Here is a 24,578-nt window from a genome sequence, read left to right as displayed (position 1 = left end):
GAGATGCTAAGAGGGGGGAAAGGGAAAGTTTGAATTGAATTGATAAATTGGGATCCTGAAAGCCGGACAACCACTATACTGTACCTGTCTCTAGGCAACTGGGTTTCAAATAGCGAGAGACTCACGTCCTTCAGGGAAAGCAAGGTGGAAGGCATGAGGGTTGCAGTGGTTAGTGAAAGGATGAATGCCCATGATATAGGTGTCTCTGTGGACCCAGCTACCTACACCTGCTAGGGACACTGGCTGGAGGGCACACGGACCGATCCAGGTAGTGATTTCAGACTCTTTTGACGTTGCAAGAGAGCATAAGGAAAGCTCAACAGGATCCCATGTATAGCATACAAGGGAGCATGGAGATGGTCTTGTTGAAGTCCTTGTTGCAGTGGAATCCCAAGTGAGAGGCACGAGGGAAAACACTTGTTGCGATGTTCTGCAGTTGGAGTCTCCAGTGGTAGACATGGGAGAGTACACTGGGTCATGGAGTTAGGGATACCTATATCTCAAAACATGCCTTGGGGGCAGATTTCTGTAGAAGAGCCCAGACAGGTCAGCATGGAATGCATTGTGTCTGATCGTCCTACCCAGGAAGGATGATGTATGAATAGCCTATTGTATGCAAGGCTGATTGAAATGAAAATCAGAGTCAGCAGGTGTGTTAAAGAATATCCTGTGCTGGGAAGGGCTTCCCAATAATTCTATCAAAAGTTTCAATAGGCACACTTCCAGAGTTACATCACTGGCTCCTCTCTTTTTGTGATGGCGGCTGCTACACTTGTGTTATCTGCTTTCCCTTCCTAGCCTTACTGCTTTGTTAGCAACAGGTGTATTCTCTCTTGTGAGAGGATGAGGGGAGTTTTAAAGTTCATTCTAAGTCCGAAATGATCTCAGATGCCAGATAACTCACAATAACTAGTTCTAAAGTTTGCTTGGCTGGGACCCGCACATAGAGAGAGGGTGTATGAAGCTAATCCCCATTGCAATTTGTGTTGCTTGCAGTCAGATCTAGGGGCAACCAGTCCACTGCCAACTAAGCGACTTGTTCCCACACATAACATAAACTGGGAGCTCACATTGCAGTGCAGCTCCTGAGCATAACAAAAGGGCAATCTCCAAGCCTGGAGATGCAGCTGTAAATAGAGAGGCTTCTGGGAGAGGGACAGAATAAGCTCAGCTACTAACACACCCTGAACCTAATCCTGAGGATCGGGGGAGCAGACAGGCCAAATAAGTCAATCCTGGACCCTTCCCCACCCAGGTGCCCTGATACTCAGCAGGAGAGACCTCAGAGCCAGAAATCCCAGAATTGGAGACCCCTGGAGCTAGTGCTCACTAAGCCCAAACCCCTAGACAAATTGATCGCTTTCATCCAAGTACCTCATGGTTCTCCAAGCCTACAAAACAGTGCCACAACAGGCCAAGAAGCATGTGATGGTGCAGAAGAGGAGTGCCAGATTCCGTGCCACCAGGCTGCCCTTCTAAATCTCTGTGCTCCACACAGAGTTGCAGCCTGGGAAGAGTAATCTGAGCCTTGAGGAACTGAAGTGCTCATTCCTCGTCTGGCTGCTGTTGGAGGAAGTTGCTCACTTGGAGTTCTCCGGGTTTCTGCAACTCCCAACTGCCTTGCCTCACCCCTTTTTGTTCGACTTTATGGGGCCTTGCATGTGGGACAGTTCAAACATACACCATTGGATGTGATTGTTTTTGGAAAAGCCCTTGCCAATTCTGGTCATTCACAAAAAGGGAGTTATCTTGGAACTCCTACACACTAGTCCAATTGTGCGCAGCATTAGCATGAATCTCTGGAGACAATTGACATAATGTTGCACATGACTGTACCCAGCACATGGGAAAGGGGGTGGATGCTGAAATGGGCCTGATTCATGAAGGCTATTCTTGAGTTAAGATAACAAGGCCCATCTAGTCCATCATTCCCACAGTGGCCCACCAGATAACTCTGAGAAGCCCACAAGCAAGAGGTAAAGGCACACCCTCCTTCCTCCTGTTGCCAGAGGTGTACCTATTAGACCTAAAGGCCTTTGGAGGCCCACCCACTGCAAGTTAAGCATCATTTTTTAATGCATAGGTTCTTGAGAGCACAAACCACACCTCCCAGGACAGACTAAAGAAGATTTGGGGGGCCCCAGGGGGTGTGAAGGCCCTGGATTTCGGCCCCAACCTTGGGGACTTAAGTCACCTCTGGCTCTTGCTGCCCAGGTATTTAGAGGCATCCTGCCTACGAGCCTGAAGGTGGCCTATAAAGACTAGTAGCCATTGATAGACCTGTCTTCCATGAATCTGTCTAAGCCTTATTTAAAGCCATCTAGGTTAGTGGCCATCATGACATTCTGTGGCAGAGAATTGCTTTGATTAATTATTCCCTTGCAGTGGCAAGGAATTTTTGGTGACAATTGCAGGCAGGTGTGTGCAGTTGAACTAACCACCCAGATAAGGAAAAAGTCATATCGGTCGCTCCAGCTTCTAAATATCCCTTTTGCTTTCTTTACATGCTTGCTTAAAGCAATTCTCAAGTAGTGTAGAATTAAGTCTGAAAACGTTCTCCTAAGATGTTATCAAAGCATGCTGCCATAAGCTTACCAGGATTGCCCTCCCTCTCCTCCTCCATTTCCATCTAGCAGGTTTCTGCACGATATTGAGCACCATGCCTGTCTCATTTACATCAAAGTAAATCCAGGATAATTCTGTCAAAGTGTATTCATTTAGGCCTGTCTAAAGCTTGCTTAAAGGATAACAAGGCTCAATACGTCAGTTTTCTATTGCACAGCAAAATTTGAAAGGCAAACTTGCCAAAATGTGGATTTTATTCCTGTGAGCCGATCGGCTTCTGCAACCAGATTTCTTTCCATACAGTGCATATGAGGACAAGTATTTTCAGGAGAGGAAAATTAATGCTGAACGCAGTTTGAGAATTGTTTTTAGATTTGGATCCCTTTTAATCTGTCACTGTAACAGTGTAGTGCCATTTTTCCTCAACATCTGTTCTCATTTATCTTCAGCTGGCAAAGCCCTGTTTTCCTTTCTAAGAGCAACAGTAGCTTGTTATCAGGTGCAATTGAGAATGAAGCTTTATGTATTGTAAACATATTTGTCACCAGCTCAGTTGGACAATCATTGCCTGAAGGTGCTGTATGTAATTTTCACAAATGATAGTTTATGTTTTTAGGCAGACTTGTATCAATATTTTGGCTGCCCCAAGTGGTTTTTTCCCCAAACCATCAATAAATGATCCCAAAAGGCAAAATGCAAATAGACTGAGTGACTCTAAATACAACAAAGCTAATTAACTAAGGAAAATCTACATTAAATACATGTAACTAAGCTAAATATTGCTTTCTTTTAGTACATGAATAGGAATTCATTGTACTTGGTGCCAATAATGTTCTAGAAACATCCCAAAAGACCAAAGCAGTTATGCTTTGTTTGCAAAGTTTATAGATGATCACTAGTTGACACCATACTGCTGGGTTGTTGTTTTTTCCATATCTGTAACATTAACTCATCAGACAAACAGGATCTCTCCTGGAAAACCACTTGCCTATGGTACAGAGGCAGAAACCTCTTTTGGGACCGCACTGCATTTATTTTATACAAACTAGCATCTACTATGGAGGTGGAAGGCTGGTAGATCTCAAAAGTAACTACATAAGAGATTTTTCCAACTACAGGTGAATAAATATCATGCTGGAATACTCCCTGTTTGAAGAAATTTCCTGCAGATGGAGAACAAGTATGCCAAGGGAGAGATTCTTCTCCTGTCTTCTCTGTGAGGTGCTATTTTTTAGACTAGTCAGTCATGACTAAGCATCATTGAAATAAATGAGACAAGTTAATCATGATTAACCTAATTCCCATTATTGTCAATGGGACTTTGTCATGACTAACGTGGTCTGGATGTTGCCCAGTGTTTTCGTTAGGACCAACAACGGTTCACTGTGAAGCATAATTTAAGTTTTTATATGGTGGAACATTCAAATATATGGTCCTCCCACTTGCGGTTTGAAGTGGTACAGTCTAACAGGAGCTGTGATTGATTGATTGATTGATTGATTGAGTGCCATCATGTCGGTGTCAACTCTTAGCGCCCATAGATAGATTCTCTCCAGGATGATCTGTTTTCAACTTGGCCCTTTAGGTCTCTCAGTGGTGCATTCATTGCTGTTGTAATCGAGTCCATCCACCTTGCTGCTGGTCATCCTCTTCTTCCCTTCCTTTCAACATTTCCCAGGATTATGGACTTCTCAAGGGAGCTGGGTCTTTGCATAATGTGTCCAAAGTATGATAGTTTAAGCCTGGTCATTGTGCCTTGAGTGAAAATTCTGGATTGATTTGTTCTATTATCCATTTGTTGGTTTTCCTGGCTGGCCATGGTATCCTCAAAAGTCTTTTCCAGCACCAAAGTTCAAAAGTGTCAATGCTTTTTCTATCTTGCTTCAAAGTCCAGCTTTCACATCCATAGAGTGTCATGGGGAAAACCATTGTCCGAACGATTCTAATCTTTGTAGGTGTAGACATGTCACGGTGTCTAAATATCCTTTCCAAGGCCTTTATCAGCCCTACCAAGTGCTAGTCTGCGTCTTATTTCTTGACTGCTGGATCCTTTACAGTCGATCCTAAAAGGCAGAAACTATCCACCACTTCAATGTCTTCATTGTCAATTCTGAAACATATTCTACATTGTTAATTCTGTAACGCAGGGGCTGTACCATGTGCTTTAACTTGGTTCCAACTTTAACTCTTGATTCTCACTAGAATCAGTTGGGAAATGCCTGCTTTAAGATAAGTGTATATGAAGTTTGTTCCCATTAATATTAATGGGAATATTATTCTCTTCCTCATTTGCCCTTTATTTTCATTCTTCCAATTCTATGAATATCTTAGTAAGTGATGGGAGAGAGGAATCTTTGGTTAATCCTCTCCTCTCACTGCCCACAATACATGTACTGTAGTGCTAGAAATTAGATAACATTTCTTCACCCTGCTAAAGGTATGGCATCAATTCTCAGCACATTTTACCCTAACCCTTTTCACAATACTTGCTTCAGTTTTCTGTACACTGAAGATTAGCAACTCTAATCAGCTGTTTTTACACTTTCTGTTGCAATAACATTCCACTTAGTGCAGCTCAAGTAATAAATATTTTCTTTATCAAAAGACTTTTCATTTTAAGTAATGTATTTGCTTGTATAGCAAGTGATAAATTGGAAGGATTTAAATTTAACAGGGATTTAAAATAACCTGCAGGAGTTCCTCCCCACCCAATAGTAATCCTTCATGTAAATACATGCAGATAAAATGTTGGTAACTAAGCTATTAAAATTTTAGTTTTTTAATTATAAGTTTTGAATGTATCTGATCCTCTTTTTAAAGCCATCTAAGCTAGTGGCCATCACTATCATATCTTGTGGCAGTGAATTCCACGGGGTGATGGAGAAATGGAATGGAAAGGTGATGAGATACATGTTCTTGGGCTTGATTGCAGTTGTGGGTGAGAACTCATAACCCACCTTTTGGCTTTAACAGGAGGAATTTGAAGGAAGAAAGGGATATCACTGTGTATGTTTGGGGAGGGAATTCTAGGCATAAAGGAGAGCAAGAGAAAATCGGCAAAGTTGTCAACAAGAATGGGCAACTTTTTGACAGCTAAAGGTGGTAGAATTAGAAGCATAAAGTTCATATTCAGGGTTGAAACAGGAAGCAAGGCACAAATGATCAGACCACCTAAGTAAAAGAATAAGGCAAATAAGTAGAGTAAGTAAAAGGATGGAGATTTGAGCAATAAACTTTTCTCTGCAAAGTCATTGGACTGGGCCACTGTGTGAAACATGATGCTTGACTAGATAGGCCTTGGGCCACATTCAGCAGGGCTTGTCTTATGTTCTTATGAACGATTGTATACTTCCATTCCAATTTCTCCAAAGTGTCAGCCACAGAATATTTCTTTCTGCAAAGAACAAATCGGTGTTTTATCATCTCTGTTCTATGTAATTGGGATTTTTTAAAAAAGCATAATTGTATCTCCCTGTCCCAACTTTTATTTTGAGCTCTCATTTTCAAGCTTTCCAAAACCTATTTTCTCCAAGTCCGACCAGTTTGATTGGCACCTTTCTAAATAGAGCAAAACATGTATAGTGTACTTTCTAAGTAGTCCAGGTGTTATCTCACTGAAAAAGAAAGATCTGAAAGCCAGTGGTTTATTCAGGTGTTCTTCCATACTCTGCTTCTTGTAGTTGAACTGGGCTGAAATTGATTCTAAAATCTTTACCTTCATGGATCCGATAGCTTTAGATAGAACTTCAGTTCACAGCAGCAACTATCCCTAAGATAAACTCTTATGAAACTTGACTATTTCTGCTTCATAAGTTTACTAATGTAAACAATAACTTTTTAAATTTGTTTATTCCTTATTTTTTGCCACTTCAGCATTTTTGTTTGTCTTTTATGACATGTTGAAATTTGGTATATAATTTAGAGTTTGAGGCAATAGTCTCATCCTCCAGAGATTGTTTTCCTGGCTGCAGAGGAGGGGTTTATATCCCTATGGAGGGGTTTATCCCTCCATTCAGAAGAACAGAAGTTCACAGGGAAGTCCAAATTTTCTATTTTTAAGGAAATGTTCTGAATCAGAATTAGTCTTAAAGCCATTCAAACATTGCACAGGAATGAAAGCTGGAATGAACTCTGGAAGAGTTGTAATATTACAGAAAGCAAAGAGGTGGAGGGACTAATATTGATGAAGTGCTCCCATTGCTATTCAGATGTGTCCATTTGGTGCATCTGGAGCATGACATAAGAAGCTTGTAAGATGGCCAAGAAGCATTATGTATTTGACTACCATGTTTACCCTGAATAGGAAGGTATGGTATGGAGAAGGGTTCTTGATTCATTCAGATAATATGCAGGGTCTTTATGGGTGGTTATTTCTCAACATATTTTGTTACATTTCCAGGAGAACCTCAGTATTTGTGGGGGTTCCATTCTCCACAATTACTGTGGAAATGGAAACCAGAAATACTGAGTCATTGGGGCAATGGAATCGTGGGAGTTAGGTTCCTGGAGGCCCAAATATTGCCCAAAAATTGGGGGGGGGTGTTAAAAGGACAAAATAAATTGTCCTGCCATGCTCTGTGGGCCTCCACAATGCCCCCCAGAAGTCAGAAATAGTTCTTTTAAAAGCATTTTCCATGAACTGTTTGCTCTGTGGGCCTCCACAATGCCCCCCAGAAGTCAGAAATAGTTCTTTTAAAAGCATTTTTCCATGAACTGTTTGCAGAAGTTTTCAAGTAAATGAGCCACAAAATGGCTCAGTTGAACAAAATAGCGGCCAGAAATGTCCTCTGTGGTCATTTCTGGTTGCCTCTGATCCACAGATATGCAGAATTAACCCCTTGTGGGCCAAATTTTTTATGCATATGCCAAGTTGGGTGATTGACACCCAACCATGGATACGTGAAACGGCAGAGGTGGGTCTGCATATAGCAAGGTCCACCTGTATAAAAAATCTACACTCATTTGCAGTTAATTTTTTGGAAGAAAGATGATATATACATCTAGTAAATCAATAAAATTCAAAATATCTCTGACTGTTGCCTACTTGTCTGAATTTAACCACACAAAACAAAGAGGAAAGAACCCACCCGTGACTAGGGGTGTGCATGGTCTGGAGTCCCCCCCGGTCTGGCACGGGGGGGACTGTAACTTTAAGCGGGGGGGTGGTAGTACTTACCACCCCCCGCCGCTCTTCCCCCTCCGGCGCTGGTCCTTTGAAAAATCTTCTTGGGGCGGCAGAGTTCCTCCCTGCCGCCCCTGCTCCCATCATTGTTCCTTAAGGTGCAAAAGAGATGAGCGTGCGCGACAGCGTCAGAGACGAGCGTGCGCGCCGCGCAGGGCGCATGCACGCCGCTAGCGCTCGTCTCTTTTGCACCTTAAGGAACAACGACGGGTGCAGGGGCGGCAGGGAGGAACTCTGCTGCCCCAAGAAGATTTTTCAAAGGACCAGTGCCGGAGGGGGAAGAGCAGCGGGGGGTGGTAAGTACTACCACCATCCCCGCTTAAAGTTACAGTCCCCCGCCCATCCGAACCACCGGACCGGTCTGGAGGTCATTCCAATGGCGCCGGACCAAAACCATGCACACCCCTACCCGTGACTAAGACGGAGATATATAAAAGTCATATATTGCAAAAGACTATTAGGAATATGTATTGATAATCAGTAGAGAAATAGTAAGATAATTTCTTATTTCTTACAGTTGTAAGAAAATTAATAATTGAACCAAACATAACAATTCAAATAGGTATAATCAAATGTAGGTATAATCAGTCACAGGCTACGCTCCCACATGCCATAATACAGCTCTTCCGAATATAAGCCATTTCGCGGAGATAGTTTCATCAGCCTCACCTACCAACAATAATACCAGTACCTCACTCCTCAGGCTGGATAGAGCCTCTGAGTATCGTCTGGCATTAGTATCTGGAAGAGCCGTATTATGGCATGTGGGGGCGTAGCCTGTGACTGATTATATCTACATTCTACTGTGGCTACACTGAGGCTACACTCAGCTGGACCTATTTTTGGAATCTGAAACCTTTCAACTTCTGCACGGACTGTATTGAGACCACATCATCCACGTTTTCTTTTGGCAGCCATTTTTCAGACATCATCTTCCTGTTGCAGCTGAGTCCTACCTACTTTATCTAGGTCTTGAGCAAGCCCCTTTTGCCTTGTTTTTCAGGAATATCTCCTCCAGATGTCTTGACCATCATTATTATTATATATATTATTTATGTTTCTATTTGAATTGTTATGTTTGGTTCAATTATTAATTTCCTTACAACTATAAGAAATAAGAAATTATCTTACTATTTCTCTACTGATTATCAATACATATTCCTAATAGTCTTTTGCAATATATGATTTTTATATATCTCCATCTTAGTCACGTGTGGGTTCTTTCATCTTTGTTTTGCTTGGTTGTATTCCTGTGATTGCCCTTGCTTTTGTTTTGAATTTAACCACAGCATCAGTTTTTGTGGAGGCCACATCTAATGTTTTGTAGCAGACAACATTACAATTCCATGTGGTTTAACAGTGACAAAGTCAGATAACCTTTCTGTATAGGGGATGGCATCATGGTCATATAAAGAGTCTTCTGTATCATAGTTATGGAACCACTGATTTTATTTATTTTATTTATTTAACATATATTTATACCCCCCCAAATGTATGTCTCTGGACAGTTTACAATAAAATAAAAACAGAAAAAGTAAAACATTAGTTAAAACAAAAAACAAGTTTAAAACATTACAACAATTTAAATTTTTTCAAGTAATAGTTTAAAACAGCATTAAAACCATTAAAACAATATTAATTAAAAGTCTGGGTGAACAGATGCATCTTTAAAGACTTTTTAAAAGCTGTCAGAAATGGGGAGGCTCTTATTTCAGTAGGGACCGCATTCCAAAGCCTCGGGGCAGCAGCGGAGGCTTTATAGCTGATGCTGTAAAGATGGCTTCTACACTTATCCCGGTTTGACTGGAAATTATGATTAACACCTTCACTAACAGAGTGCTAACTTTCATGCCATTTTTGGCAGGTACGAGATGGTGTTGATCATCTGAGGAAAGTGTGAAGATAAGAGACCGAGCAAAAGGAGCACCTGTCCTGTGGAGACCTAGTTGTTGTGTTGCTTCAGCTGCTGCTCCCAGCTTGCTTTTAGTCATTGAAAAACTGAATGAACGTGAAGTGATTTAGCCTGGAAGTTGCCACTGACTCTTAACTGTTGACTGTTTGCAACGATGCCACTGCACACACATCCCAAAGGATCTTGCTATTTCTTCATCAGGTGCCAGACAGTGCTGAAGGTGGGGGTGGGAGTGGCGGGGTTGGAGCCATCAGGAGCCTGTGAATATAGGGAAGCTGGCAGCATTCTTTGCCTGCTTGGTCATTCTTCCAGCCACTGACCTCTTCTATGGTGCCAGGGTTTGATAAATGTTGGTAATTATTACCCTATGAATAAATGATTTCAATAAATAATGACTTGAGTTAGATTTGGACTCCTCTTGAAGTTTTAGCTTTAGCCCAACGTTCATCTTATACAAATTAAAATGGATTCTTGAGTGGCTATCTCATAGTGAGCCAATGACCTTTTATTTATTTATACATTTGTAATTTATTTGCTTGGATATCTCAGCTCAGATGTAGCATCTGGTTTTTCAGTGAGATTTTACTTTTTCAATTTTCCAGCTGAGTTGCCTGAAGGACAAGGAGGCCAAGTGTCTGCCCGTCCACATACAATGAATGAGCAAGTCTGCCAGTTTTATTTTCCTCTCTTTTTAACTACATAGCCAAAAGTGCCAATGTCCCTGAGATTGCTGAAGGTCATTCCCTTAGTCTTCAATTTAAATAAATCAATATCGTTTGATTTGAAATAAGTATCCCCATACCTTAACCAGTACCTACTTTTAATTGCAAATAGAAATTTCGGGGAGTGGGGGGAGCAGTGGTCTTGCAATATCCAGTGGCCATCTCATTATACTACTTGTTGTTTTGAAATCTGCATGAATCTGCTGGGAGAAGGTTTAGGTTCATCAATATGCAGATGACACCTAGCTCTGTCTCACTATGTCATATGATCCTTGGGAGTCAGCAGATGTTCTGAACCAGTGCATGGAGACGGTGATGGATGGGTGTGACCTAACAAACAACCCTAATCCAGACAAAGTAAATGTTCTTGGGATCGGTAGAAGAGCTGATTTGGGAAATGGTATTCAGATTGTTCTAGACTGGGTAGCAGTCCTTTAAAGTTTGCAAGTACACAATCTGAGGGTGTCCTAGGCCTGACTTGGCTCCTGGAAGCTCAGGTGCTGTGGAGGCAGGAATGCCTTCACTCTGCTTAGGCTGGTACAGCACCTGCATTCTTGAACTTGGATGAACTCGGCCACATTGCCATGGTGAGTCCTATATGGATTACTGTAACATGCTTTACATGGGACTGCCCTTAAAAAACATTTAGAAATTGCAACCGCTGCAAAATTCTGCAGCCAAATTGCTGACAGATCTTTCAATTGGAGCATGTTATTCAGATCTTGTTTGAGCTGGATTGGTTTTCCATCTGTTTCTGGATGCAGTTAAAAGTAATGACATTATTTTTAAAGCCCTGTAGAATATGGGTCCCAGGTATCTTAAAAATCACCTACTTCCACATGTTTCTGCCTGTCTGTTACAATGGCTTTGCTCTGCATGCTGCACTTATGGAAGATCATTTGACATAGGAAGCTTGAAGTTGTTTTTGTTTTGTTCTGCTTAATTAGATCAGCAGCATTTAGGGCTGGTCAGCATTTACGGAGCCAGCATTGTATAGTGGTTAGAGTGTTGGACTAGGAGGACTGGGGAGACCCCAGTTCAGATCCCCATTCAGCCTTTAAACTAACTGGCTGATTTTGGGCCAGGCACTTATCTCTTAGTCTGACTACCTCACATGGTTGTTGTGGGGATAAACATAACCATGTACACTGCTCTGGGCTCCTTGGAGGAAGAGCAGAATACAAATGCAAATAAATAAATTCTTGAGTATTACTAAATTGAGTAACTTGATCTGAATGTCAACTACTGGCTTTTCTAGTAGCAACATTTATGCATATGTAATTGATTTTGACTAAAACCCACACATATAATTGGCTTTCTTTAATAGGGTGACAGCCCATTTTTAGGTACTCTCATAAGGTTGGGGATTCTGTGATCCTTTCCAATTTCCTGAACAAGCGTTGCCTGCCTGTAAAATTAAATTTTATTTTGAGTACCTTATCATGAATTGGTGTTTCACACAGTTACCTTTTTAAACATTTCCTGCAAACTTGTCAAGCAAAGTAAATACAAATATGGTTCGGTTCCTCATTCAAACTGGCGAAGATAACTGAAGGCAACATGCCAAAGTCACTCTTCAGGATAAAGCGAGTGAGGGGAGGGAAACTGAGTTTTAAACAAAATTCAATAGCATTGACAGCTTTCAGCTTCTGTGTAAACCAGAGTAGCAGGGAGCGGGGGAGATTTCTCAAAAGTGTGTTCATCATCAGTGCTACAGATACTACTATTTCACAGCCTTATCTAAAGGGAGATTCCCAACATGGCCAACATTTGCGGTTGGTAATGTTGAGATAACTTCTTGGGAATTTTGGACATGATCCAGCCAAAGTTAAGCACTTATAAAGCCCTGTTAGAGGAGAGAATTAAGCATATGTGTAAGTCCTATTGGAATTGGTTAGAACTGAGAATTATTTTGGCTGGATTGTTTCCATTATTTTCTTTTCCACAGTTGGTTACCACCTTGCAAGTTTTCTTGATGTCCCAGCTCCACCACCACCAGGTCAGTCTCAAAAACTGTGGTCATTACTCTGAATATGTGTGTGTATTCACTCACTCACTCACTCATTAACACTCTTTCTCTCTTTTTCCAACTTATATCTTGCTTTTCTTTGTCTATAATAACCGAATGTGACTTACTGTTAAATAACAGAATCCAGCCTAGTTTTCTATTGCTCCCACAGAATAGGAGCAACAGAAAGTTTTCTTTGCATTTCTCTGTGGTTCAAAAGCTCATGCCACTGTGGTGCGTGGTTACATTAAAGTTAACCTGTTCAGTCCCTGAAAGCCTGGCTTTCCTTTTAAGACTCTTGTTAGCTAGACTAGAGAGGATGAAAGTCCACGCTCCCTTCACACCTGAGGTAGTGTAGTAAGCTGCTTCCCCCATTCCTGCCCCATGGTTCACAAAGCCTGCTGTATGCTTATTTGTCCCCTCCCTGTGCCAATCATTTCCACCTCAATCTGTGCTCAAATAGCACCTCATGCCAATCTTTCCCACCATCCAGTGGTTGCCCGTGAACACACCTCGGTGGGGGGGGGGGGCGGCAGGAGGCAACTTTTAAGAGTAAAGTAATTCAGGACTCACCTCCGCCACCGTGGCACTTGAATGCTATTCAGAGCCGCAATATGCCACTCAGCAGCCCCTATGGTGGGGAAGTGCCTCCACCGCTCACCTGGCTTCCCCGGAGCCGAGCCCCCCCCCCCAGCGGCCAGGTGAGTGGTGGAGGCACTTCACCGCCAGAGGGGCTGCTAGGCAGCACATTGCAGCTCCGAATAGCATTCATGTGTTGCCGCCGCAGAGGTGAGTCCCAAATTACTTTACTCTGAAAGCTGCCTCCCCCATCACCGGAGGGGCGTTCACGGGCTGCCACTGTCACCATCCCTGCCCATACTGCACGCCACATCCCTAACCAGCGTCATTAGCAATACAGCCTTTCCTATGGACTATAAAATACTTCAGGGAGTGTGCTCAGAATATTATTTACTTGTTTCATTCCAAATTCCATTAGTAGTAACTTTCAGCATTTCCAAACCACATGAACATTAGCTCTAAAATGTTAAGCTTGTGTGCATTTTTCTAAGCACCCTCATGTTGCAGCTCTGATGTGTTCTGTGTGCACATGTGAACCCTGATTAAGGAACTGTACATACTATTGGAAGTTACTCAAGACGGTATGACCTAGCATATAAAATAACGGACCTGAGTGTCCATAATCTGTATGATCAGGTTTCTGCTTTAAGATCTGAATGGTATCCAGCATAAGTTATTCAACTTATGGTCTTGTGATCTTTTCACTTGGATAGATTAGAAATATGTTGTTGTTTTTTAAATTAAAAATCAGATTTGTTAATTGTAATTGTGGTTTTTTTTTTCATATAAAAAAAGATCAATAGATTACGTTTCTCGTAAAAAAAATAATCAGGTTTAAAATAAAAGGCAAAGAGACATTCAACCTTATATGTTTCCTTCACCTCTCCACTACTATCATTTCTGGAGCTCATTGTGACTTTAAGTTCACTAAACTAACGTGGGGAAGCTTTCTCTGTAGGCTTGCCACTCATATCTTATGTTCTCATTTATGCTCTTTTGCTGCTGTTAGTGTCAAACTGTACAGTGAGTTAAAGTAGACTGTACATAAGAGTGATCCCCAATTAATAGTTTTAGTTTCTGTGGGTACCACTGAGGGTCTTAATGGGACTATTTTACCAAAAAAAGTACTAGAATATCAAATGATAGAAGTTTTTGATGGCTAGAAATAGAGCTTCCATGATACATCAATTCTGCTTGCGTTATTATGTGCTGACTGTTTAGAACGGATGTTAATTACAGTAGTAACAGTTTCTTTTCATGGATACATTTTCAAACAATTATGTGAATGGCTTAGGATCCTTGCAAATTAGTTAAAATAATTTTATCATTATGTGCTTGTTTGCATTTGTAAAAGCTAGCAATTAAGAATCCAAAAATGGCTAGTGACTGTGAAAGCTCTTGCTGCTGTAATGATTTTACTCTATTCTTTTGGCATATTAGGCAGATACTATCCATCTTGAAAACACTGGTTGAGTAACAGCATACTGTGTGCTATCTAAATGGTTTTGCATGCATCGGTTAATCAGAGAATTAATGTAATTATTTTTAGGCACCTTTATCTGTCTCCTGGCGACATTCATGTTGCACTCATCAACACTGGTACATGGATTTCCATACACCTCATAGGTTTATTAAGGCTTTACAATATTCACCTAATTTAGTAGACACCATGAGTGTACTCATATACTTTAAAATTTTAGTGTTTTATTTTGATGAGTTGCACAACTCTGTTTTTAATTTTTGTTTTAGCTCTTTACAGGTTTAATGGTTTGTTGTAATTGCAAACTGCCCGGCCCCCTTTTGGAAGGGTGGTATAGAAATCAAATAAATAAATAAATAAATAAATAAAATAAACTCTAAAAGTAGCTAACAGGAAAGTAATCCCACCCACCCTGCAAAATGTAGATTATACATTGGAATTATCGCTATATAATGTGTTTTTCTCTCCTGATAGTCATGCATGACTTACAATTCTTAAATTAGGAAATGTAGCATGTTTAACAATTTTGTAAATTTAAAAATAATATATGCTCTTGACTTTGTGAGACTTCTGTATTCCTATTGTTTCCTTGACAACAGTGATATAGATGCTGCTATCACCATGGGAATGGTTCTTTTGAATGAAGCTGCTACTTCCAAAGGGGATGTTGGAAAAAGGAGAAGTAAGTTTAAATAATTATTGCTGTTCTTCTCCTGACCTTCAAGTGCATGTAACTACTACAGATCTGTATGAAAGGTCACCAATTCAATAACATATTCATAATTTACAATGCATTTACAAATAATTTTGCTCAAATGTGTACATATCCACATGTATTTAAGAAGGCGCTGCATTGTTCTGCATGTTATCTAAACACACAAGCAAAGACATCAAAGAGCTTCTTTAGACTTGGTTGCATTTATTGACAACCAAAGATCCTGCAGGATTTTGACCACAGCGTTGATGTACTGGAAGGAAAAGAAAGAGAACTAGTTGGCCTGGGCACAGAGCATCTGAGCCTCTAGTTCTCCTTTGTTCTCGGCCCCTCTCCCTCTCGCCAGCCTGGCTGCTGCTTTCTCCCCCCATCTGCCAGCCGGCCTGGATGCCACTTTTTCTCCCCACCTGCCGGCTGGCCTGGCCACTGCTTTCTCTCCCCACCTGGCTGCTTGGCATTTCGCCTTATCTTTTCCGCTGTCACTTTCCTCTCCCCCTTCCCTCACTCGTGAACTCTCACGAGAGCTGCCGCACATGGGATTAGCAATGGGTAGGTCTAAGAAAATTATAGAGAGAGAGATGGAGACATAATGTTATTTTATTGGCTGGTAATAGGCCACCTAATGGTGCAGTGGGGAAATAGCTTGACTACCAAGCCAGAGGCTGCTAGTTCGAATCCCCACTGGTATGCTTCCCATACTATGGGAAACACCTATATCAGGCAGCCGCGATATGGGAAGATGCTGAAAGGCATCATCTCATACTGTGCAGGAGGAGTCAATGGTAAACTCCTCCTGTATTCTACCAAAGACAACCACAGAGCTCTGTGGTCACCAGGAGTTGATACCAACTTGACAGCACACTTTAATAGGGATGCAGGAAATGAAAAAGCTGTTGGTTAGGCACATCACCAAGTTGCTGTAGGAAGAGGGATAGTGGCTTGAGCACAAAATAAAAGAGAGAGAAAAGCTGTTTGTCATAGCTACCTGAAACTAGCTGTGGAAATCCTCCTTTCTGGGGAGCAAATTGGTGTGCACCCAGGCGGCATGGAGCACAGCATCCAATGGTGATGTGCAGATGCAAGGGCACCCTGGGCAGAGCGCAAGCTTGCAAGAGAGCTAAGTGGCAAAAAGTGTGATGGCAGTTGCAGGAGGCAAGAACTCCAGCAAAAGGCTATGATTCCATGATTGAGTGGAGTTTTTTATAGACAAAAACATATCCTGAGGCATTGGCTGGAGGCTAGAGGAGTCTGTTGCTCAGAAGGTGTGAATATTGGGTATTGATTGGATTGTGTCTGGTGGTTTGCTATATACTTCTACAGACAAGGAAAGTTTCTCGAAAACAGTGATTCCCTTGGGCAATCATGAATAGATTTTGGGAAGGGCACATCAAGAATTCTGGTGCATACTTGCTTAACTTTGATTATTTATTTATTTATTTATTAAAACCATTAAAACAATATTAATTAAAAACCTGGGTGAAGAGATGTGTTTTTAAAGACTTTTAAAAAGCTGTCAGAGATGGGGAGGCTCTTATTTCATTAGGGAGTGTATTCCAAAGCCCTGGAGCAGCAGTGGAGAAGGCCCGTCCCTGAGTGGCCACCAGACAAGCCGGTGGCAGCTGCAGACGGACCTCTCCAGCAGATCTCAGTGGGCGGTGGGGTTCATGCCGAAGAAGGCGTTCCCTTAAATATGCAGGGCCCAAACTGTTTAGGGCTTTATAGGTTATAACCAGCACCTTGTATTTTGCCAGGCAGCCAGTGTAGCTCCTTCAATATAGGAGTTATATGGTCTCTCCGAGATGACCCAGAGACCAGCCTGGCTTCCTCATTCTGGACCAACTGTAGTTTCCAGACTACGTACAAGGGCAGCCCCACCTAGAGCACATTACAGTAATCCAGTCTGGAGGTTACCAGCAGATGTACCACTGTTTTGAGGTCATTCACCTTAAGAAACGGACGCAGCTGGCGTATCAGCCGAAGCTGATAGAAGGCACTTCTGGCCACCGCCTCAACCTGAGACACCAGGGAGAGGTTCGGATCCAGAAGCACCCCTAGACTGCATACCTGTTCCTTCTGGGGAAGTGTGACCCCATCCACAACAGGCAGATCCAAATAATCTCGCGAGTTCTGACCCCACACAATGAGTACCTCCGTCTTAGCCAGATTCAGTCTGTTATCCCTCATCCAGCCCATCACCAACTCCAGGCAGGCATTTAGGGAGGTTATGACCTCTCCCGGTGATGCTGACATGGAGAAATAGATTTGGGTGTCATCAGCCTAATGATAGCACCCTGCACCAAATCTCCTGATGATCTCTCCCAGCGGTTTCATGTAGATATTAAACAACATTGGAGACAATATGGAGCCCTGGGGAACACCATACACAGATTTTGAAGAACAGCAGTCTCCAAGGAACACCATCTGGAACCTGCCTGAGAGGTAGGAGCTGAACCACTGCAAAGCAGTGCCTCCAACTCCCAACCCCCTCAGATGCTCCAGAAGGATACTAGCGTCGATAGTATCGAAAGCCGCCGAGAGGTCCAGAAGGACCAACAGAGTCACACTTCCTCTGTCAATTGCCAATTGGAGATCATCCATCAGGCCAACCAAGGCAGTCTCCACCCCGTGGCCAGCCCGAAAGCCAGTTTGAAATGGGTCAAGATAATCAGTTTCATCCAAGACTGTCTGGAGCTGGGAGGCCACCACCCTCTCAATTACCTTGCTCAGCCACGGAAGGTTTGAAATAGGCCTGTAGTTGTTCAAGTCCGAGGGATCCAGGGTAGTATTCTTCAGAAGCAGTCTAATAATTGTCTCCTTAAGGCAAGGAGGCATCCTACCTTCCCTCAGAGACGCATTTATAATCTCTACCAGGCCTTCTATAATAACCCCCCACCAGATAATATAAGCCATGTCGGACAAGGGTCAAGAGAACAGGTGGTAGGCCGCACCATTCCAATCAGCTTGTCCACATCCTCAGGAGTCACAAACTGGAACTGATCCAACCTAATCACACAAGAGGAGTCACTGGACACCTCCACATCAGGCACTGAGGTAATTGTGGAGACAGAGTCTAAGTCGGCCCGAATACGAGAGATTTTTTCCATAAAGAATTCATTAAACACATCACAGCGGGTAATCAGTGGTTCCAGATTCTGATTCAAGGGAGGAGTGGCACTCACTAGCCATCTCACAACCCTGAACAACTCTGCCGGACGTGAACTTGCGGATGCAATACGGGCAGAAAAGAATCACTTCTTTGCCGCACGTATGGCCTGAGCATAGGTCTTCAAATGAGCTCTATGTTGCAATCTGTCGGATTCAAGCCAAGTCTTTCTCCACTTGCGCTCCAGTTGTCTACCTCTCCGCTTCAGCCCCCGTAGTTCTTCCATATACCAAGGGGCCAATTTTGAAGCGAGTCAGAGAGGACGCTTAGGAGCAATCATGTCTACTGCCCCAGTGAGTTTGCTGTTCCAATTCTCCACCAGGACATCAACAGAATCACCAGCAGAGCCAACACTAAATCTCTCCAAGGCTTCTTGAAATCCTATTGGATCCGGTAACCTTCTCGGGCGGATCATCCTAATCGGTCCCTCGCTCCTGTGAAGGTGGGAAGTGATTGTGAATCCAGTGGTCTGTCCATGACAATGGCGAAATCACAGGAGTCCCCACCCATGGAACACCACCCTGATCAGAGTGAAAGACCAAATCAAGCGTGTGACCAGCAATGTGCGTCGGCCTCGAGACCACTTGGGATAGGCCCATAGTCATCATGGCCACTATGAACTCCTGAGCCGCCCCGGACAAATTGGTCCCAAAGTGAACATTGAAGTCCCCCAGCACCACAAGCCTGGGGGACTCCAACACCAAGTCCAAGACCAAGTCTGTCAGCTAGGTTAGGTTGAGCAGCAGGGTGATCGGTACACCAACAGAAGTCCCAATCTATCCCTGGTCCTCAGACTTAAGTACACACATTCAATATGGTCCGACACTCTAACAGGGATCCTGGTAAGGGAAAGGTTATTCTTATAGACCACAGCCACTCCACCTCCCCGCCCACGGTCCCTCACCCGCTCCTCAACAGAGTAGCTGGAGGAAGAAGCTGGGACCACACTGGGCTCCCAGCCTCCCCCAGCCAGGTCTCTGTAATACATACCAGGTCGGCACTTTGATGACAGGAGGGAGGGAACAAGGTAAGAAGGAGCAACATTGAGCTTATTAAAAGTGTTTACATTCCTTTTCTTTTTGTCTCTTTTCAACCTTAATTGGGTTTGTTCTTTATCTCTCTGTACCTGTGCTCTGATACAGAGAGGGGCATTTCCTCTGAATTACTACCGTTATTTGCAAATGAACCTGGAAACCTTATTTGCAAATGAACCTGGAAAGCACCTTTTAGAAAAACACCTTGCCAGAACAACTTTTTTCCTGGAATGCAGCCAGCATTTCTCTTCCAAACAGGCTAAGTGAGGGACGTGACTAAAAGGCTCTGTTTTAGAGGAACACTGAAGTGCCCCTAAAATGGCATAGTGAGTGTGACTAGTAACAAAGATTAAAACAGCAGGACACATATAGGGTGAATGACAATATATTTATAGGAGAACCTTTGTTACTCACAGGGGTACTGTTCCTTGCCTACTGCTGTGAGTAATGGAATCATGAGTAATGGGTCATTATTGTTATGTGGAAAGGGGTGGGTTAAGTTCCGAAGTGGAGGGGAAAGAAACAAAAATAAAATAATAACTCAAAAAAACTTACTGTGGTATGCTCCGCAGGGTTTGTATGTGGCCAGGAATCCCCCCCATGTGTCCAGGAATGCCTTGAAATGCCCCCAAACCATGAAAAATCATGGGGGGGGGAGTTTTTAAAAGTCCATTTTTGTAAGAAAATGAGTCACAAAATGGCTCCCCAGAGACAAAATGGTGGGCAGAAGTGACCTCCACAGTCACTTCCAGCCCTTTAGGAATCACGGAGATGTGGGTTTTAACCTTTCATATCCACAGATACTGAAAACGGGTGTCAATGAGACACCCTGTGGATACGTGGAACTGTGAATGAAGTTCTCCTGTATATTAATATGTTGATGATATTACAAGAAAACTTGTTGCCTTGCCTGACTGTCCCAATTGTACCCCAGGGCACCCCCAGACTAATTCTTGGTGGTCTGCAATGATTGTATAACTGTTTCTAGTAATGAGGAAGCTTCTGCCTCAGCGCATTCCTCTTATTCAAGAAAAGCAAAAGAGTCATTCTGGCCAGGTTTTTCTTGAGTGCCCCCAGGTCAGTAGTGTGATCGAAAAAGGACTAAGAGATCTTGCTTTGATAGGCATAGCTCTGAAGCATACACAGAGAGCACCAGAACAGGAAAAGCTTTGGAGCGCTGAGGCTGCAATGCAGTTTTCCTCTCACAGTGAGTGGGCACTCAGATAAGCCAAGGAACCAAGGGCATCCATTTATAAAATGGATAGATAAGATTTTTTGATTCAATCAAGTGAGTAATGCTAAAAACCATTCTCTTCATTCCCCTTCCAGACTGCCTCCCTTGGGGAGGATAATTGTTCAGTCTTTTGTTTTGAGAAGAATGTCTAAGAGAACATCCATGGGGATACACCTGTCTGTCCAGACTCCCCGTTTAACCCGCAGGTTTGAAAGGAAAGGCTGAGGGGTTTAGGCCTCAGAGTAAGGGGGGGCCACCCTGGTCTTCCTCTTTTCCAGGCTGTTTGGTCCTAGTGTCCACCTCTCTCCAGGACACTACCCTCAAAAACAGCCTCTCATCCCCAGCCTGCCCTTTATATGCTGCTTTGCAGGCCACACAACTCCCACCCCCCTGTATCAGGAAAATTCCCTCCTTTATTCCTTGTAATACTTCATCCCCTACAGCTGTCACAAGGTTGTTAACACTGGAATCAGAATTCTATAAGGTGGCAAGGGATCAGCCCAGCAACCTAAAAGGACGTAAAAACTCCACTTAGGTTTAGCATTTTGTTCAGCGTTTGTGGTAGACTCCAATTCAGCATTCATCCTGCCTTCAGCGTTCGGTTAGCTTTGCCCGCTAACTCCAATTTGGATATACCTTGCTGTTCCCAACGATTGAGGTTTCCCATCTCTCGCCAACCCAACAACCCACCCCACTGGAAGCCCAGAGAGAAAAGCTCCTTCTGTGGATTAGTCCTAGAGTTTCCCAAGCCTGAGAATCTCTGAGCTGAAATTGCTATTATTTGGGCCCCTCAATTCCCCATCTGATAGCTCAGCCCAAGGCAAAGCAGCTAGGCAAGTAGCTGTAGAGCTCTCTCTCCTGTTTTTGTTTTTATTTTTAGTGTCCGCAACTGTATCCCCTGTCCCTCAGTGAGTGGAGTGTGTATTGGGGGCAACTCTATGCCATTATCAGAACATTAACCCTCTAAGGGGTATACATTTAATAAATAATAATAAGGGAATATTACTGCCAGAAAATCTTCTGAGGCACTAACCATTGCCTTTACTGTAAATCTTTGCTCTTCAATAAAACCTAACCTTGCTTTCAAGGAATGTGTCCGTCCTATGTTGTGCCCTTCTGAGTACTCAAACACAGGTATATCCTATCCATAGTCAGCTTGCTCAGTACCTTAATTTATAAGCTGTTTATATGCAACTTTGCACTAAATTGTGTTAAATTCCCCACATTCCCTTCAGAGCAAACCTGTTAACAAACTTGCAATCAACCACTTGGATCCCCATGAATTCGTTCCTAAATTCCCAAGTCTGGATGTGAGAGTCATTCAAAGCATGTCCCAAGGATTGCATGCAGCCAGTGGGCTATTTTACTTTGATGCACAGGCCCCACACCATAATATCATAGACTGCTTTTGAAGCTACCCTTCCCTTTCAAATCAGTTAGCCTTATAGTATGGAGAGCTGCTCAAGAAACACAAGTGAAAAACCTTCTTGGGCACATGGAACTAGCTGTGTCATTCTTTGGTTTTTTTGGTCATATATGTACACACACCAAAAAAAAAGGTGGCAACTGGGTAATCTATAAAATGAACAAGCAGCCCTGATTACTTTACCCTAACTTCATATCTCAGTCTTCCTACCCTATGGCATGGTGAAGCTTGCACTCGTCTGAGTGGATTTTTGTATCTATCCACTGGCTTCTTTTTTCTTTTCTTTTCTTTTCTGCTCCTCAGTTCTCCAAAAAGTGGAAAATGCCAGGCACCATTTTTCGGGCTCGGGCACTAGAGACTTTGGGCATTTTTGTAGTAACAGGAAAGCAGTCAGGTGCCAATAACATGGTATATAATTAATTAATTAATTAATTAATTAATATTTGAATTAGCATTAATTTACCCAAAGGCAAGCAGCATTCTCTTGTTCCCCCCCCCCCGCGGTGCCAGCCAGATGCAAAATTCAGATATCACTGGCAGCCTTCCAACTGTTTATTTCCAGCCCTTGTACACATAGGTGGGCAGTAGCTAGATGTCATCAGCCACTAATGCTCATTCAAGCAAGCATCTTCCAGGCACCAGAGTGTGTTAAAAAGCATGTTTAGCAATTGAGATAAACTGCAGCCTGGAGAAAAGGTTGTATCCAACATCTAAAGAGAATGGTGACAGCTATGAGTCTGTACTATCTAAATAACATTTTCAACATTGTATTAAGTAAACGTAATGAAGAGAATATGTTTTGTTAAATATGCTGTATTCATAGATGAAACATTAAACATTTCTTAAGTAAATCATTCATTCATACAGTTGCTGAGGCAGGGAAATTGAGAGTTTTAAAGATAACAAGAAACTTGATGTTAGTCTGTAGAACAGCAATGAGCTAGTACACAACCTAAGGAGAGTGGTGGCAAAATCTTAGAAGTAGGAGACAAGATAAGCAGACCATTACGAATTGATGAAGAGGAGAGGTATAAGCCGTGGGGAGGGCACAAGGAAGAAAGCCTTTTCAAAAAAATAGCTGCAAAAATTATCAAAGTCTTTCTTGAGAAAAAAATCTATGTTCATGAAATAAGACGACCACTGAGCTCTTCATGCAAACCTCTAAAACAATCAATCAGCATTGCATCGGTTGCATCAGAACTGAATGAGTCAGCCAGTTCCTTTTTTTTTTTAATGCATGGAATTTGGATGTGAATTTGTCAACCTCTAGCAACAGAGCATTACGGTGTAATTTTATTTCCCCTCCATAGGTCCGGCGTGCTCTGGGATTTATGTTGCCTGAGAGTAGCGTATTTCCAAATGCATTGCTTCCTTCTGTTAAGTCCCAATACCATGAAATGGTTTGTGTATTGCCAGCTTCCGTTTCCTTTTTTTAAAAAAACAGCAATTTCTGGTGACCCCCCCCCCCACACACACACACACATACACAAAAAGAAGCAATCTGTTGAAAATGTATTTTCGGTCTCTATCCATATAGTGGGTGGGTGGGCAGGGAGCGTACCCAGCAACAATATGAACTAACCTGATGTGTTTCCAAATATATTTTAAAATTATAATAATTGTACTCAGTATTGAATATAATAGCTTTTTTGAGAATGTTTAAATATTGATAACTTTTCCCCAGTTATATGCCTGGTGGGATTGGGTCTGGTCGTTTTCTTCTTCAGCTTTCTACTGTCGATATTCCGCTCCAAATACCATGGCTATCCATACAGGTAAGCCTCAAATAACACAGTTGTTCACCCAAGGAACCTTTTTAGTCAGCCTCTTGCTATCAATTTTCTGCTGTGAGATTCATAAATCTATGAACAAATAAGTTGTGCCTGCATCTGAAGGGCCTATCTAGATGATCACTTCAAAATGTGCCTCTACTATATTTCAGTCTTTGCAGAATAGGCCCTTCAGTCCCAATGCAAATGCAGCAGCATGGTGTGCAGCCCACACATAATTCAGGGCAAGTAGCCTTACTGCTAGAAAAACACACTGTTTTAAAGATTAGGTGATGCACAATCAAGTATACAAACAAGGAAGCACTTAACCCGAGAGAGCTCTCATAGAGCTGACACTTAACTAGAATCAAGGCCGTGGTGGGGAGTGAAATAGTTTTGTCATGTTAGTGTTTCCAAGTAGAATCTCAGAGTAGATGATTCATTGCTGTTAGTTAAACAGAAAAATGGCTTCTCCATTTAAGTACTCTCTGTCTTTCTCTCTCTGCAGACTGGGCTACAATATGATATACACAGCTGTCGTTTTTCATCAGAGATGGCATTGGCACCGTCCAGTGTCCATTACACTTGTGTAATTCTATTCCAGATTCCAAATCATAATGGCTTCACAACTTGGGGGAAAAAGAATCACATTTTCCTAGCAACAATATGCTGCAAAATAAGCGCTAGGGAAATGTGGCAGTCCCAGAACAAGAGCCTTTCCTTGGAGAGAGCCATTCAGATCCTGTGCAACAATTACACATTTGTTGCACTTTCAGCTCAGCCAGATCA

At 42.5% G+C, this 24,578-nt stretch overlaps 1 protein-coding gene across 3 annotated transcripts in view; it reads left to right on the top strand.

The window, feature by feature from the left end:
- TUSC3 (tumor suppressor candidate 3) overlaps positions 1 to 24,578 on the top strand; it is a 204,089-nt gene that overhangs the window by 164,097 nt on the left and 15,414 nt on the right. For 2 of the 3 annotated variants that reach the window (XM_053257292.1, XM_053257293.1), the window contains 2 exons: positions 15,056 to 15,130; positions 23,705 to 23,795. In XM_053257292.1, coding sequence (XP_053113267.1) covers positions 15,056 to 15,130; positions 23,705 to 23,795 — 166 coding nt within the window. Of the gene's footprint in view, positions 1 to 9,611; positions 9,878 to 15,055; positions 15,131 to 23,704; positions 23,796 to 24,578 lie in introns of those variants that run through there. The other variant, XR_008308887.1, reaches the window with a different exon arrangement.

Source organism: Hemicordylus capensis, chromosome 5 (assembly GCF_027244095.1).
Source record: "Hemicordylus capensis ecotype Gifberg chromosome 5, rHemCap1.1.pri, whole genome shotgun sequence".
Classification (NCBI taxonomy): domain Eukaryota; kingdom Metazoa; phylum Chordata; class Lepidosauria; order Squamata; family Cordylidae; genus Hemicordylus; species Hemicordylus capensis.
The sequence above is the reverse complement of the archived record's forward strand: the minus strand, read 5'-3'. Positions and strand labels throughout refer to the sequence as shown.